The sequence below is a fragment of the Mobula hypostoma genome, chromosome 4, assembly GCF_963921235.1.
Source record: "Mobula hypostoma chromosome 4, sMobHyp1.1, whole genome shotgun sequence".
NCBI lineage: Eukaryota > Metazoa > Chordata > Chondrichthyes > Myliobatiformes > Myliobatidae > Mobula > Mobula hypostoma.
Window position 1 is genome coordinate 193,609,362 of NC_086100.1, and position 16,608 is coordinate 193,625,969.

Consider the following 16,608-nt stretch of genomic DNA (forward strand, 5'->3'; position numbering starts at 1 on the left):
ATAAAATTACATTTTAACTTTGAACTTTGATGTACTGTTACTGACCAGGGATGAACTTAAAAGATTGCATTTTGTGGACTACAATAAACTTCTTTTACCCCCTTAGAGTCATCAAGTCATGGAGCACAACAGCATAAAAGTAGGTCCTTCTGCCCACCTAGTCCATGCTGAACTGTTATTACGCCTAGTCCCATCAATCTGCGCCTGGACCATCGCCCTCATACGCCTCCCATCATGTTTTATCCAAATTTCTCTTAAATACTGAAATCGAATTAGCATCCATCACTTTTAAGAATGTTTCATTCCATACTCTCATGACCCTCTGAATGAAGCAGTTCCCCCTCAGGTGCTCCTTAAATATTTCACCTTTCACCCTTAACCTATGACTTCCAGCTCTCATCATACCCCGCCTCAGTGGAAAAAGCCTGCTTGCATTAACCCTGTCTGTGCCCCTCATAACTGTATATACCTCATATACCTCTATCAAATCTTCCCCGATTCTCCTAGAGAATAAAGTCCTAACCTATTCAACCTTCCCCTATAACTCAGGTCCTCAACATGCTTGTAAAAGTTCTCGGTAAACCTTCAATCTTATTGATATTTAATCCTTTCCCAAATTCAGTATAACCTTGACTCTGATTAGCCGTTTTGACCATATTGAACGTAGCACCAGACCAGCCCCTTTGGCCAAACACTAAATTTAATGACATCACTGTCTCTGTAGTTCCAGATCTCCAGAATCACCTGTCTCAGTTCACTGGATGCTGAAATTCACTTCTGTCCTGTGCTGGATACTTGGGTTATGACCAGAGGAAAAAAATGGCTGGAGTTCAGTTCACTAAGCACTTTAGTGCAAGGGTATTTACTAGGTGTGTTAAAAATCAAACTTTCAAAAATTAGAGAAAACTGTGAAAGGAAAAATGCCAATATTTACAAAATGATATCTACATGTAAACACAATAATAGCTCCATATTTATTCTTGTCCAATGTGAAGTCCACCCAGCCCTGATCTCTTTCTCTTACTGAGAGTGAAGAGCTTCTTATTTTTAAGCACCAGGACATACCATCTTTAACTAGCAACAAAATTAACTTAAGACCCACGTGAATTAGAACATGATGCACCCCACAATGTAGTTACAATCACATTGCAATATAACTAGAAGTATCTACCTTAATACAGTATACAAACAATATACATACATTTACACATCCCATCAGTAAAGAAATGGAAAATTCCGCTGTGTATGGTGGGAAAGTGTGGGCACGTGGCCAGGTGGATAAGGCATTCGACTAGCGACCTGAAGGTCGTGTGTTTGAGCCCCAGCCGAGGCAGCGTGTTGTGTCCCTGAGCAAGGCACTTAATCACACATTGCTCTGTGACGACACTGGTGCCAAGCTGTATAGGCCCTTGCCCTTCCCTTGGACAGTATCGGTGTCGTGGAGAGGGGAGACTTGCAGCATGGGCAACTGCTGGTCTTCCATACAACCTTGCCCAGGCCTGCGCCCTGGAGAGTGAAGACTTTCCAGGGGCAGATCCATGGTCTCACAAGACTAACGGATGCCTTTATTTATTTATGGTGGGAAAGGCACCACAAAGCCATCCTGAGCACATCAGCTTAGTTTAGAATTATTCTAAACTTTGTTGTCTAGTTCTGAATGTATGCAGCAATGTAGAGGGAAAACATTGGGTATGCTGGGAAAGACATTGCAGTGTTATACTCACCACAACAACAACACAATGACAAGGTAATGTTTGTGTGCAAGTGAATGCACGTGTGTAAGGAGATTGCATACCGAGTGCTTTCCGTCATATTGTGTTCAATCTCTCATCTTCTACCCTCTGTGTGAGGTGTTAAGATCATCCAAGTCTCTGTTGCTCATGACTGAATTCACATCAGGTCTGGTTTGCCCTTCAGCTCTGAGTTTGCTGGCTGATTCCTAGTTGGAAGGTTCCAAAATCCGAGTTCTGTGTGTCCAACAGGCCGAGGACTGGTGCCCACTCTCCCCCCGCGTATGCAGATCTGTGAGACCACAGCCTGAAGCCCAGTATCCACTGCCTTAGATGTCGGCAAGCCCGGAGTTTGAGACCTAGTGGTCGTAATGCCAGCCAAAAAAGAGTTCATCATGCGAGGTCTATTGTTTGGGGTCCTCGTCAGCGGTGAGTTCAGAGTTAAAACATTCCATAGAGCATATAACACCAAAATGGCAGAATTTAGCATTAATGGAGATGATCGTCAATTTCAGACGGTCTCAGCCTGAGCACACACCCCTCAGCATCAACGGCTCCACAGTGGAGAGAGTGGAAAACATCAAGTTCCTTAGGGTGCAGATCTCGGACAATCTCACTTGGTCCGGGAACACCACTGGGATTGTGAAACGGGCCCAGCAGAGATTGCACTCTCTGAGGAAGCTTAAACAAGCATCACTCCCCACTAACATCTTAACTACATTCTACAGAGGCGTGGTTGAGAGTGTGCTGACCTTTTGCATCACGACCTGGTACTCCAGCTGCAGTGCTGTCGACAAAAAAGCCTTGCAGAGGGTGGTTAGGGGAGCAGAGAAGGTTATTGGGGTCTCCCTACCTTCTGTCCAAGACCTCTTTCAGAGTCGATGCCTCCAGAAGACATGATACATCATTAAAGACCCCTCACACCTTCTCCATGAACTGTTTGTTCTTCTGCCATCAGGCAAACGTTACAGGAGCATCAAAACTAAAACTAAAACAAGGCTACTAAACGGCTTCCTTCCACAGGCAGTCAGACTGCTAAATAGCTGCTCTACCTGACACTGCTTTGGACACTTTTAACTTGCACTGGACACTTATAACTGATTTTAACTGACATGTGGCTGTTGTGTTTTACTATTTATTGTTATGTTTATTATTTAGTGTTGCGTTTGTTATGTTTGATTGCACTGTCCCTGAGAAACGCTGTCTCATTCTGCCCTGAAGAGCTGATGTATGGTTAGAATGACAATAGAGTTTTTTTTTAATCTCTTTGAATCTTTTTTAATGGTAAGACTCTTGGCAGTGTGGAGGATCAGAGGGATCTTTGGGTCCGACACCATAGGACACTCAAACTTGCTATGCAGGTTCATTCTGTGGTTAAGAAGGCATATTGAGAAGTGGGATTGAGTTTCGGAGCTGAAAGGTAATATTGCAGCTATATCGGACCCTGGTCAGACCCCACTTGGAGTATTGTGCTCAGTTTTGATCACCTCACTACAGGAAGGATGTGAAAATCATAGAAAGGGTGCAGAGGAGATTTACAGGGATATTGCCTGGATTGGGGGGCATGCCTTATGAGAATAGGTTGAGTGAACTCGGCCTTTTCTCCTTGGAGCGACAGAGGATGAGAGGTGACCTGACAGAGGTGTATAAGATAATGAGAGCCATTGATCATGTGGATAGAGGCTTTTTCCCAGGGTTGAAATGGCTAGCACAAGAAGGTATAGTTTTAAGGTGCTTGGAAGCAGGTACAGAGCAGATGTCAGGGGTAAGTTTTTTATGCAGAGAGTGGTGAGTGAGTGGAATGGGCTGCCGGTGACGGTGATGGAGGCAGATACGATCGGGTCCTTTAAGGGGCTCCTGGATAGGTACATGGTGCTTAGAAAGATAGAGGGCTATGGGTAAGCCTAGGTAGTTCTAAGGTAAGGACATGTTCGGCACAGCTTTATGGGCTGAAGGGCCTGTATTCTGCTGTAGGTTTTCTATGTTTCTACGCATTTCCCTCACAGTATAGACCTTTCAACCCAAGATGTTGTGTCAACCTTTTAATCAACTGTAAGATCAATCTAACCCTTCCCTGCTACATAGCTCTCCTTATTTCTATCACCCATGTGCCAATCTAAGAGTCTTTTAAATATCCCTAGCTAATCTGCCTCTACCACCACTGCTAGCAGTGTGTTCCATGCACCCACCATTCTCTGTGTAAAAGTCTTCCTCTGATATTCCCCCTTATACTTTCCTCCAATCGCCTTAAAATTATCTGCTCTGGTATTACCCATATCTATGACTCTTATCTGGTGCACCTCTAACAGTCACTCCAAAGAGAAAAGCCCTACCTCGCTCGACCTATCCTCATCGGACAAGTTCAAGTTTATTGTCATTCAACCATATATAGGTATACAGCCAAATGAAACAACGTTCCTCTGGAAACACACATCAAAGTTGCTGGTGAATGCAGCAGGCCAGGCAGCATCTGTAGGAAGAGGTGCAGTCGACCACCAGCAACTTTGATGTGTGTTGCTTGAATTTCCAGCATCTGCAGAATTCCTGTTGTTAACGTTCCTCTGGACCAAGCTGCTGAACACAGTACATATAACTCACATACAACTCATAAGGCAATATTATCACAAATAAATTAACAAATAGTAAAATGTATTCCAGAAGATTGACATTTAGCATAAAGTACATTTTTGACACAAATTAATAAGTAAACATTATAACGCTACTGGTGTTTCATACATGAATACATGATGAGACCTGGGTGGTGGCAGGGAGTTCAGTCGTCTCACAGCCTGGGGGAAGAGGCTGCCTCCCATCCTTAACAGCCCATATCCTAACCGTACCTCCTTCCCAATCGTAGGGAGTCAAAGAGATTGTTGGAAGGGTGGGAGGGATCATTAGCAATTCTAAGGGCTCTGCACATGCAGTTCTCCTGCTAAATATCTGTAATGGATGGAAGAGAGACCCCGATGATTCTCCCAGCAGTCCTCACTATCCCTTGTAGGGTCTTGCAGTCAGATACCTTGCAATTCCCGTACTAGACAGTGCTGCAGCTAGTCAGGACACTTTCAGTGGTACTCCTGTAAAAATTGGTTAGAATGGGGGGCGGGGGGGGGGCGGAATCCTCATGTGCCTGAATTTCCTCAGGAAGTGGATATATTGCTGTTCTTTCTGGACTATAAGACATAGAAACAGAATTAGCCCGTTTGGCCCATTGAGTCTGCTCTGTCATTTAATGATGGTACGTCGTCTGCTGAAGGCCAGATCTGTGGCATTCAAGTCTGGTGTCCCAGGTGTGTACCAAAAAAAAACAGGTATGATTTGCAGAGGGAGATTTCAAGGGTGAAGAGACAATTTTGAATGAAGTTGGAGGCAACATCAGAAGTACGACAACTCTGGCAGGGTTTGCAAGATACTACTTCCTTCAAAGAGAAACCCAGTAGCATAAATGGCAACAGTGCTTCACTACCAGATGAACTCAATACAAAATAACCTGCAGATGCCGGGGTCAAAGCAACACTCACAACACACTGGAGGAACTCAGCAGGTCGGGCAGCATCCGTGGAAATGATCAGTCAACATTTCGGGCTGGAACCCTTTGTCAGGACTGAAGAGGGAAGGGGCAGAGGCCCTATAAAGAAGGTGGGGGGAGGGTGGGAAGGAGAAGGCTGGTAGTTCCAGGTGAAAAACCAGTAAGGGGAAAGATAAAGGGGTGGGGGAGGGGAGGCAGGGAGGGGATAGGCAGGAAAGGTGAAGAAGGAATAGGGGAAAATACAATGGGTAGTAGAAGGAGGCGGAACCATGAGGGAGGTGATAGGCAACTGGGGGAGGGGGCAGAGTGAAATAGGGATACAGGAAGGGAGGGGGAGGGAATTACTAGAAGCTGGAGAATTCTATGTTCATACTGAGTCTACCTAGATGGTATATCAGGTGTTGCTCCTCCAACCTGAGTTTAGCCTCATCATGGCAGTAGAGCAGGCCATGTATGGACATATCCGAATGGGAATGTGAAGCAGAGTTGAAGTGGGTGGCAACTGGGAGATCCTGTCTGTTGTGGTGGACGGAGCGGAGGTGCTCGACGAAGCAGTCCCCCAATCTGCATCGGGTTTCACTGATGTAGAGGAGGCCACACTGGGAGCACTGGATGTGATAGATGACCCCAACAGACTCACAAGTGAAGTGTTGCCTCACCTGGAAGGTCTGTTTGGGGCCCTGAATGGTGGTAAGAGAGAAGGTGTAGGGACAGGTGTAGCATTTGCGCTTACTGGGATAAGTGCTGGGTGGGAGATCCGTGGGGAGGGACGTGTGGACCAAGGAGTTGCGGAGGGACCGATCCCTGCGGAAAGCGGAGAGGGGTGGAGAGGGAAAGATGTGCTTAGTGGTGGGGTCCTGTTGAAGGTGGCGGAAGTTGCGGAGGATAATGTGCCGGATCCGGAGGCTGGTGGGGTGGTAGGTGAGGACAAGGGGAACTCTTGCAGCCAGAGTCCCTTCAGTCAGCCAATGGGAAGCTATTGCAGTGTAGGAGGAAATGCGATGCTACCAGGCGGACCAATCACAGTTGTTGTGGTCTGCGTTGCTGCGATGCGAAGTTACATTCTGGGAGAGGTGCGCGTCAGGCTACGGCGTAGGGATCTGCGTAGGCACTGCATAGGGTTCACGGCGACGCCATACCTACGGTGTCGAGTTGATGCATAAGTATAAATCAGTCTTTAGCATGTACTATTGTAGCCTGGAAAGTGCCAGTTGGCAGTAGAGGAGGTGGGGGAAGGAACCATCAATGTTTCAGGCTGAAACCCTGGACTGGGGATGGCATGAACACTGACTTCTCAAACTTCCGCTAATGCCCCACCTCCCCCTTGTACCCCATCCGTTATTTATTATATACACACATTCTTTCTCTCTCTCTCCTTCTTCTCCCTGTCCCTCTGACTATACCCCTTGCCCATCCACTGGGTTTTTTCCCCCCTCCCCCTTTTCCTTCTCCCTGGGCCTCCTGTCCCATGATCCTCTCATATCCCTTTTGCCAATCAACTGTCCAGCTCTTGGCTTCATCCCTCCCCCTCCTGTCTTCTCCTATCATTTTGGATCTCCCCCTCCCCCTCCCACTTCCAAATCTCTTACTAGCTCTTCTTTCAATTAGTCCTGATGAAGGGTCTCGGCCCGAAACGTCGACTGTACCTCTTCCTAGAGACGCTGGGTCACCAGCAACTTCTATATGTGTTACTGGGGAGGGGAGATGGCTGTAGAACAAGGGGCGGTGTAGGGTGATGGGCAGATGAAGCAAGTCAGCAGGAGAGAAACATTGGCCTTGGCAATTCACGTGCTGTTCTACATAATTTTCAAACGTGAGTCTCTTCCTCCACCCCCTGCTCAGGCACTGAGTCCCATATAGCATCGACACTCTAAAATCCTCAGATTCACTTTGCTTGCACTTCCTAGGCCATAACCTTATGAAATAAACACAAGATGGAGCCGAGATTTGTGCAGTGGAAAAGCATTTGGAAAAACTTTGAGAAGTGACAAGAATAAGTGCATTGTCCCTTTCGGTAGGCATTTGCCAGATTCAGCAACAGGCCGGCGGGTGTGAGGGAGCAAGCTGTCAATCAACGCCCGGACCCGCCTGCCTTTCGGTTGATTGATGTGGAATATTGCATAATGATTGGACTTCATGTCCGAGTCTGCCGAGGCACCGAATGTCTATTGGTCCGCAGGAGAGTCAATCGGAGTGAATGCGAGCCCCTGTCAGGATTGGATAACGGGCTTCAATTTTACACACCAGTGATTGGTGTAAATGGGCGGCTTCCTGGGGTAGTGATTGGCTAACGGCCCAGAGGCTCGAGGGCATTTTCCGATTGGCTGGAGCGAGCGGCGGTTGCGCATTGAGTGAGTGGAGGAGTTGCGATGGAGGAGCGCAGAGAGCGGTCGGGGGTTTCGCTCAACCCCAGCGTGCGGCTGTTCGGTAGGCAGGCGGCGGTGGGAGATCGGGCTCAGGGGCTAGTCTGCTGCGGACACAACGACAGTGGCTGACCGGAAGGCCACAATTGCACCCTGGTCTTTCCCACCACAACCACTTTGACTTAGCCGATCCTTCCCACTACGACCGCCGGCCCTCCTTAAGGGAGCCCTTCCCCACCGCGACCACCCTCCCCCGAACAAACGGGAGTTCTTCCCCACCGCGAACACCCTCCCCCTAACAAACGGGAGTCCTTCCCCACCGCGAACACCCTCCCCCGAACAAACGGGAGTCCTTCCCCACCGCGACCACCCTCCCCCCAACAAACGGGAGCCCTTCCCCACCGCGAACACCGTCCCCCCAACAAACGGGGGTCCTTCCCCACCGCGAACACCCTCCCCCCCAACAAACGGGAGTCCTTCCCCACCGCGAACACGCTCCCCCTAACAAACGGGAGTCCTTCCCCACCGCGAACACGCTCCCCCTAACAAACGGGAGTCCTTCCCCACCGCGAACACCGTCCCCCAAACAAACGGGAGTCCTTCCCCACCGCGAACACCCTCCCCCGAACAAACGGGAGTCCTTCCCCACCGCGAACACCCTCCCCCCAACAAACGGGGGTCCTTCCCCACCGCGACCGTTCCACCCTCCTTCCTACCCATCCGACCATTCCTTCCCTCTTCTCACCCCTACAACACCCTCACTACTGGTCCTTCCCCAGACCCAGTGCTCATAGTTGGAATCACTTCTGGAACACAATAAATACCCCGTTGGATTAGAAATATAAAACAGCGCTGATGGTGGCCCTTTGGCCCCAACTGGTCAGAATAAGGAATTTAGAACTAATCTTGAGCCCAGCAAGTAGTTCGTAAAGATCATGAGGTTTCTGAATGTCTGACTGAGGTAAACACAAAATACTCTGCAGATGCTGGGGTCAAAGCAACACGCACAACTCGCTGGAGGAACTTAGCAGGTCGGGCAGCATCCGTGGGAACAGACAGTCAATGTTTCCGGCCGAGACCCTTCGTCAGGACTGAAGAGGGAGGGGGTGGGGCCCTGTAAAGAAGGTGGGGGAGGGTGGGAAGGAGAAGGCTGGTAGGTTCCAGGTGAAAAGCCAGTAAGGGGAAAGATAAAGGGGTGGGGGAGGGGATAGGCAGGAAAGGTGAAGAAGGAATAGGGGAAAGCACAATGGGTAGTAGAAGGCAGAACCGTGAGGGAGGTGATAGGCAGCTGTGGGAGGGGGCAGAGTGAAACTGGAATGGGGAAAGGGAGGGGGAGGGAATTACCAGAAGTTGGGGCTGGAGACTACCCAGAGGTGTGCACTTGAGCCTAAACAATCTCTCTCCAACTTTATTTGATTCCTTATATCCCGTAAATGGTTAAGTTGTATTGTGTTTTGACCCTCATTACTCGAGGGATTGAGTTCAAAGACTGTGAGGTAATGTTGTAGTCACAGAACACTGTGGCATAGAGGCAGGGCCTTTGGCCCATCTAGTTCATGCTGAACTATTTTGTCTAGTCCTATCGAACTACATCTAGAGCATATACCAACATACCCCTCTCATTCATGTACTTATCCATATTTCTCTTAAATGCTGAAATCGAACCCACATCCACCACTTCCACTAGCATCTCATTCCACACTCTCACCACCGTCTGAATGAAGGGCCTAGGCCCATCTTTTGAGTTTACCCCATGTGTAGCCCATTTTTGAAAATCCTTCCTCTCCCAGAGATGAGACCTTTGGAGTTTCTGTACGTCTGGGTTTTTATGGATGGGATTGCTAGCCCCGTGCCCAACCTGCTTTCACAATGGACTTGGGACCGTCCATGGTGGAGTTCTTTGCAGGCATTGCTGGTTATATTTATAGTGTTTATTTGGTTGTTCAGGTTGTGTCCTGGAGGGATCAAAGAAAGAGTACAAGTTCAAGGTGCAAGATGATCCTATGGCACATCAACTTGTTCTGAAGACGGTGAGTGCAGTGCATAATTGGAAAGTACTTGTATTTTGGTAAATTTGTTTATTATTGTCACAAAGTGCAGTGGAAAAAACTTGTTTTGTGTACTGTTCATATTCATTCAGAGGCCACTTTATTAGGTACACCTGTTCCCTTCGTTAAGCAAATATCTAATCAGCCAATCACATGGCAGCGACTCGATACACGAAAGCATGCAGGACTGCATGTTTCAGCATGGTCAAAGGTTTAGTTGTTCGGACCAAATATCAGAATGGCGAAGAAATGTGATCTCAGTAACTTCGACTGTGGAATAATTGTTGGTGCCAGGTGGGATGGTTTGAGTATATCTCAGAGACTGCTGATCTCCTGGGATTTTCACGCACAACATTCTCTAAAGTTTACAGAGAATGGTGCGAAAACCAGAAAGACATACAGTGAGTGGCAGCTCACTGAGTGAAAACGCCTTGTTAATGAGAGAGGTCAGAGGAGAATGGCTAGACTGGTTCATGCTGACAGGAAGGTGACAGTAACTCAAATAAACACGTTACAATGGTGCTGTGCAAAAGAGCACAACGCATTGAATCTTGAGGTGGACGTGCTACTGCAGCGGAAGACCACAAACTTAGTGAATCAGAAACAACAGGAATTCTGCAGATGCTGGAAATTCAAGCAACACACATAAAAGTTGCTGGTGAACGCAACAGGCCAGGCAGCATCTCTAGGAAGAGGTGCAGTCGACGTTTCAGGCCGAGCCCCTTCGTCAGGACCAACAGAATCAGAATCAGGTTTATTATCACCGGCAGTGACGTGAAATTTGTTAACTTAGCAGCAGCAGTTCAATGCACTACATAATCTAGCAGAGGGAAAAAATAAAATAAGAAATAATAATAAATAAACAAGTAAATCAATTACGTATATTGAATTGATTTTTCAAAAACTTGCAAAAACAGAAATGCTGTTTGTTTTTTTTTAAAGGTGGGGTGGTGTCCAAAGATTCACTGTCCATTTAGGAATCAGATGTCAGGAGGGAAGAAGCTGTTCCTGAATTGCTGAGTGTGTGCCTTCAGGCTTCTGTACCTCCTACGTGATAGGAACAGTGAGAAAAGGGAATGCACTGGGTGCTGGAGGTCCTTAACAATGGACGCTGCCTTTCTGAGACACCGCTCCCTAAAGATGTCCTGGGTACTTGGTAGGCTAGTACCCAAGATGGAGCTAACTAGATTTACAACTTTCTGCTGTTTCTTTCGGTCCTGTACAGTAGCCTCCCATACCAGACAGTGATGCAGCCTGTCAGAATGTTATCCAGAGTACAGCTATAGAAGTTTTTGAGTTTATTCGTTGACGTGCCAAATCTCTTCAAACTCCTAATAAAGTATAGCCGCTGTCTTGCCTTGTCTATAACTACATCGATATGTTGGGAACGCAAACAACAGGAATTCTGCAGATGCTGGAAATTCAAGCAACACACATCAAAGTTGCTGGTGAACGCAGCAGGCCAGGCAGCATCTCTAGGAAGAGGTACAGTCGACGTTTCAGGCCGGGACCCTTCGTCAGGACTAACTGAAGGCACTCTTCCTTCAGTTAGTCCTGACGAAGGGTCTTGGCCTGAAACGTCGACTGCACCTCTTCCTAGAGATGCTGCCTGGCCTGCTGCATTCACCAGCAACTTTGATGTATGTTGCTCGATATGTTGGGACCAGGTTAGATACTAAGAGATCTTGACAGTCCACTTCTGACCCCCCTGAGGATTGGTATGTGTTCCCATGTCTTGCCCTTCCTGAAGTGGCTACTTTATTAGCTACAGGAGGTATCTAATAAAGTGGTCACCGAGTGTAAATCAATTCATTACACAGTGCATTGAGGTCATATCAGGCAAAACCAGGGCAGAATAAAGTATTACAGTTAGAGTGCAGGGCAGATAGACAGTATGGTACAAGGTCTCAATGAGGTAGACTGAGTCAAGAGCCAATTTATTGTACAGTCTTATAAACTTGTGATACATGCTATCAGGATTTTGTATCTTCTTTCTGATGGGACCCATGCAGACTCATTAACTGTCAGTCTTTCAATCCTCCCTTGTCAGTGAATGTAGTTCAAAGTCTTCATTTCATCCCCAGAAATGGGCAAAAGTTGTGGGATTTCAGTATGAATCTGCTATGGGTGCTTTCATTCTGCTGTAATTTGGCCTGATGTTGGTCCAGTGAAAGTGTTGCTGAGAGTGACCTGTTGCTCATTCTTTCTTTGCTCTTTGGGCCTCCAAAATGGTGCTTGTTTATCTGCATGCTTCACTCGGAAATGTTTTCAGAATCAGAATGAGGTTTAATATCACTGGTATCTGTCATGGAATTTGTTGTTTTGCCACAGCTGTACATTGCAATATACAGGTTTCCTCTGCCATCTGAAGGTAGAGCGTTCCTATGAAATGGTTCATAAGCCGGAATGTCATAAAGTGAAGAAGCAATTACCATTTATTTATATGGGAAAAATTTGTGAGCATTTGCAGACCCAAAAAATAACCTACCAAATCATGCCAAATAACACACAAAACTTAAAATAACAGTAACATATAGTAAAAGCAGGAATTGTATAATAAATACACAGCCTATATAAAGTAGAAATTCTTTTCTGTAATCATTGCATTGTCCACCGTAGTGAAAATCTCACACAAGCGCTCTTGGCAGAAACACTCTCTCCAGTAACCTATAAGCTATGAAGCTGCCAAATCATACCAAATAACACATAAAAATACACAGACTATATAAAGTAGAAACAATGTATATACAGTGTGGTATCACATACCGGAATCGGGAAGACAGCGAGCACACATGATGGTGTGTTAGGCTGAGTCGTCGGAGGTTGGGGTGGTGGGACACTGGGGTGTCATCTCATCGTCGTCTGTTTCCATCAGTGCAGGCAGGTCATCATCTTCTATGTTAGCCTGCCTCGATGTCAAAGGTCGAGGTTCGTCGTCTGATGTGGAAGGCTTGAAAAACGACAGTATATTTGACTGCTTAACCTCGCGCATTTTTCTGTCATACAGTTCTTTGTAAGCACTCAAACCATCCTGCAAATATGCCCTAAACCTACGTACTTTTTCAAAATTAAAATTGTACTTTTCTGCAATCATTGTTGTGAATTGCAGCAAAAATCTCATGCAGTTGCTTCACGTTCAGTTCCTGGATGACTTCACTTTCAGTCCGTTGGCTACTGTATTCGGTTTCGATTGTTATCCTTTCCTCTTCCAATTGCATCAGCTCTTCATCTATTAGTTCTTGGTTATGGGATGCCAAAACCTCTTCAACATCTTCGTCAACTTCCACAAGCCCAGCTGACTTTGTCCTTACTTCCTTCACCACGATTGAAATGCTTAATTATGTCTAGTTTTACGCTAAGTGTAACACCCTTACGAGCTCTTTTAGGCTTTTCCAATACCTTAGAACTCATCTTGCTAACGGATGCTCAAAATAAATCGACATAGAGCACAGATGCAGATGCTCACAGGCACGTGTTCAAGCAATGCCGGCTAGAATGCAGTTCCGGGGAGGGGCTTGGCTGCTTGGGGCACGCGCTGCCTTTTTTCGTAACAGTGAAAACACCTTCTGTTAGCAAAAACAGGTAACTAATGTAGGTCTTTCGTAACAGCGAGATGTCATAAAGCAAATGTTTGAAAAGTGGGGGACACCTGTAAAATAATTTTTAAAAACTGCAAATTAGACCATAAGACATAAGGAACAGAATTCGGCCATTTGGCCTGTCAAGTCTGCTCTGCTATTCCATTATGAGTGATTTATTATCTATCTTAAGCCTGTTCTCCTGCCTTCTCTCCGTAACCTTTTGATGCCCTGATTAATCATGAACCTATCAACCTCTGCCTTAAATAATATTCATGTATGCCTATGAAAACTTGCTGTACGTTCCCAAACCAAAAGCCATGGATGAATAAGGAGGTTTGTCATGTGTTGAGGGCTAGATCTGTAGCAATTAAGTCTGGTGACCCAGGTCTGTACAAGAAAGCCAGGTTTGACTTGCGAAGAACAACAGGAATTCTGCAGATGCTGGAAATTCAAGCAACACACATCAAAGTTGCTGGTGAATGCAGCAGGCCAGGCAGCATCTGTAGGAAGAGGTATAGTCGACGTTTCAGGCCGAGACCCTTCGTCAGGACGAACTGAAGGAAGAGTGAGTAAGGGATTTGAAAGGGGGAGGGGGAGATCCAAAATGATAGGAGAAGACAGGAGGGGGAGGGATGGAGCCAAGAGCTGGACAGGTGATAGGCAAAAGGGGATACGAGAGGATCATGGGACAGGAGGTGCAGGAAGAAAGACGGGGGGGGGTAACCCAGAGGATGGGCAAGAGGTATATTCAGAGGGACAGAGGGAGAAAAAGGAGAGTGAGAGAAAGAATGTGTGTATAAAAATAAGTAACAGATGGGGTACGAGGGGGAGGTGGGGCCTTAGCGGAAGTTAGAGAAGTTGATGTTCCTCCCCCCACCTCTCTGCATTCCGCAGGGATCGCTCCCTACGCAACTCCCTTGTCCATTTGTCCCCCCCATCCCTCCCCACTGATCTCCCTCCTGGCACTTATCCGTGTAAGTGGAACAAGTGCTACACATGCCCTTACACTTCCTCCCTTACCACCATTCAGGGCCCCAAACAGTCCTTCCAGGTGAGGCAACACTTCACCTGTGAGTCGGCTGGGGTGATATACTGCGTCCGGTGCTCCCGATGTGGCCTTTTATATATTGGTGAGACCCGACGCAGACTGGGAGACTGCTGTGCTGAACATCTATGCTCTGTCTGCCAGAGAAAGCTGGATCTCCCAGTGGCCACACATTTTAATTCCACATCCCATTCCCATTCTGACATGTCTATCCACAGCCTCCTCTACTGTAAAGATGAAGCCACACTCAGGTTGGAGGAACAACACCTTGTATTCCGTCTGGGTAGCCTCCAACCTGATGGCATGAACATCGACTTCTCTAACTTCCGCTAAGGCCCCACCTCCCCCTCGTACCCCATCTGTTACTTATTTTTATGCACACATTCTTTCTCTCACTCTCCTTTTTCTCCCTCTGTCCCTCTGAATATGCCTCTTGCCCATCCTCTGGGTCCCCCCCCACCCTTGTCTTTCTTCCCGGACCTCCTGTCCCATGATCCTCTCGTATCCCCTTTTGCTTATCACCTGTCCAGCTCTTGGCTCTATCCCTCCCCCTCCTGTCTTCTCCTATCATTTTGGATCTCCCCCTCCCCCTCCAACTTTCAAATCCCTTACTCACTCTTCCTTCAGTTAGTCCTGACGAAGGGTCTCGGCCTGAAACGTCGACTGTACCTCTTCCTACAGATGCTGCCTGGCCTGCTGCGTTCACCAGCAACTTTGATGTGTTTGACTTGCGAAGGGTTATTTCAAGAGTGAAGAAAGAATTCTGAGCAAGGTTGGAGGCAACATCAGATGCTTGTCAACTCCGGCAGAGTTTGCAGGACGTTACTTCCTACAAAGCAAAACCCAATAACATGAATGGCAGTGATGCTTCACTACCAGTTGAGCTCAACGTCTTCTATGCCCGCTTTGAAAGGGAGAGCATAACTACAGCTGCGAGGATCCCTGCTGTACCCAGTGACCCTGTGATCTCTGTCTCAGAGGCTGATGTCAGGCTGTTTTTAAGGAGAATGAACCCTTGCAAGGTGGCAGGCCCTGAAGGGGTACCTGTTAAAGGCTCTGTAAACTTGTGCCAACCAACTGGCGGGAGTATGCAAGAACATTTTCAATCTCTCATCGCTACGGTTGGAAGTTCTCACCTGCTTCAAAAAGGCAACAATTATACCAATGCCTAAGAAGAGTAGTGTGAGCTGCCATTATGACAATCGACCAGTAGCATTCATATTTATGGTGATGAAATGCTTTGAGGGGGTTGGTCAGAGCTAGAGTGAACTGCTCAGCAAGGACGACCCATTGCAATTTGCTTATCGCCACAATAGGTCTATGGCAGACACAATCTCAATGGCTCTTCAAACGGCCTTGGATCACGGACAATACAAACACCTAGGTCAGAATGATGTTCATTGACCATAGCTCAGCGTTTAACACCATCATTCCCACAGTCCTGATCGATAAGCTACAGAACTTGGGCCTTTGTAGCTCCCTCTGCAATTGAGTCTTTGACTTCCTAACCTGAAGACCACAATCTGTGCAGATTGGTGATAATATCTCACAACTCCAGTGATCAACACTGGCACACCTCGGGTGTGTGCTTTGCCCACTTCTCTACTCCCTATCTATCCATAACTGTAGCTAGATATAGCACAAATATCATCTATAAATTTGCTGATGATAAAACTATTGTTGGTCGAATCTCAGTTGGAGGTGAGAGGGCATGCAGGAGCGAGATGTATCAGCTAGTTGAGTGGTGTTGCAGCAACAACCTTGCATTCAATGTCAGCAAGACCAAAGAGCTGATTGTGGACTTCAGAAAGGGTAAGATGAGAGAACACACACATTCCTTGTAGAGGGATCGGAAGTGGCAAGAGTGAGCAATGTTAAGTTCCTGGGTGTCAATATCTGTGAAGGGCTAACCTGGACCCAACATATCAATACAGCTACAAATTTCACTAGGAGCTTGAAGAGATTTGGTTTTTCACTTAAAACACTAAAACTTCTATAGATCTTCCGTAAAGAGCATTCTGACAGGCTTCATCTCTGTCTGGTATGGGGGAGCTACTCTATAGGATCGAAAGAAGGTACAGAAAGTTGTAAGAATAGTCAGCTCCATCTTGGGTCCAAGGCATCTTCAAGGAGCAGCTCCACAAAAGACTACATCCATTATTAAGGACCCCCATCACCAAGGACATGCCCTCTTCTCATTGTTACCATCAGGAAGGAGGTACAGAAGTATGAAGGCACATACTCAGCAACTCAGGAACAGCTTCTTCCCTTCTGCCATCTGATTCCTAAAAGGACATTGAACCCATGAACAC

The 16,608-nt window shown here is 46.9% G+C and overlaps 1 protein-coding gene across 1 annotated transcript in view; it reads left to right on the forward strand.

The window, feature by feature from the left end:
- The first annotated feature begins 7,582 nt into the window (after nt 1-7,582).
- The window catches only part of npm1b (nucleophosmin 1b), a 113,554-nt gene continuing 104,528 nt past the window's right edge, over nt 7,583-16,608 (forward strand). The window contains exons 1-2 of the mRNA XM_063047150.1: nt 7,583-7,686; nt 9,570-9,652. Of these exons, the coding sequence (XP_062903220.1) occupies nt 7,629-7,686; nt 9,570-9,652 (141 nt within the window). The 5' untranslated portion in view covers nt 7,583-7,628. The remainder of the gene's footprint in view (nt 7,687-9,569; nt 9,653-16,608) is intronic.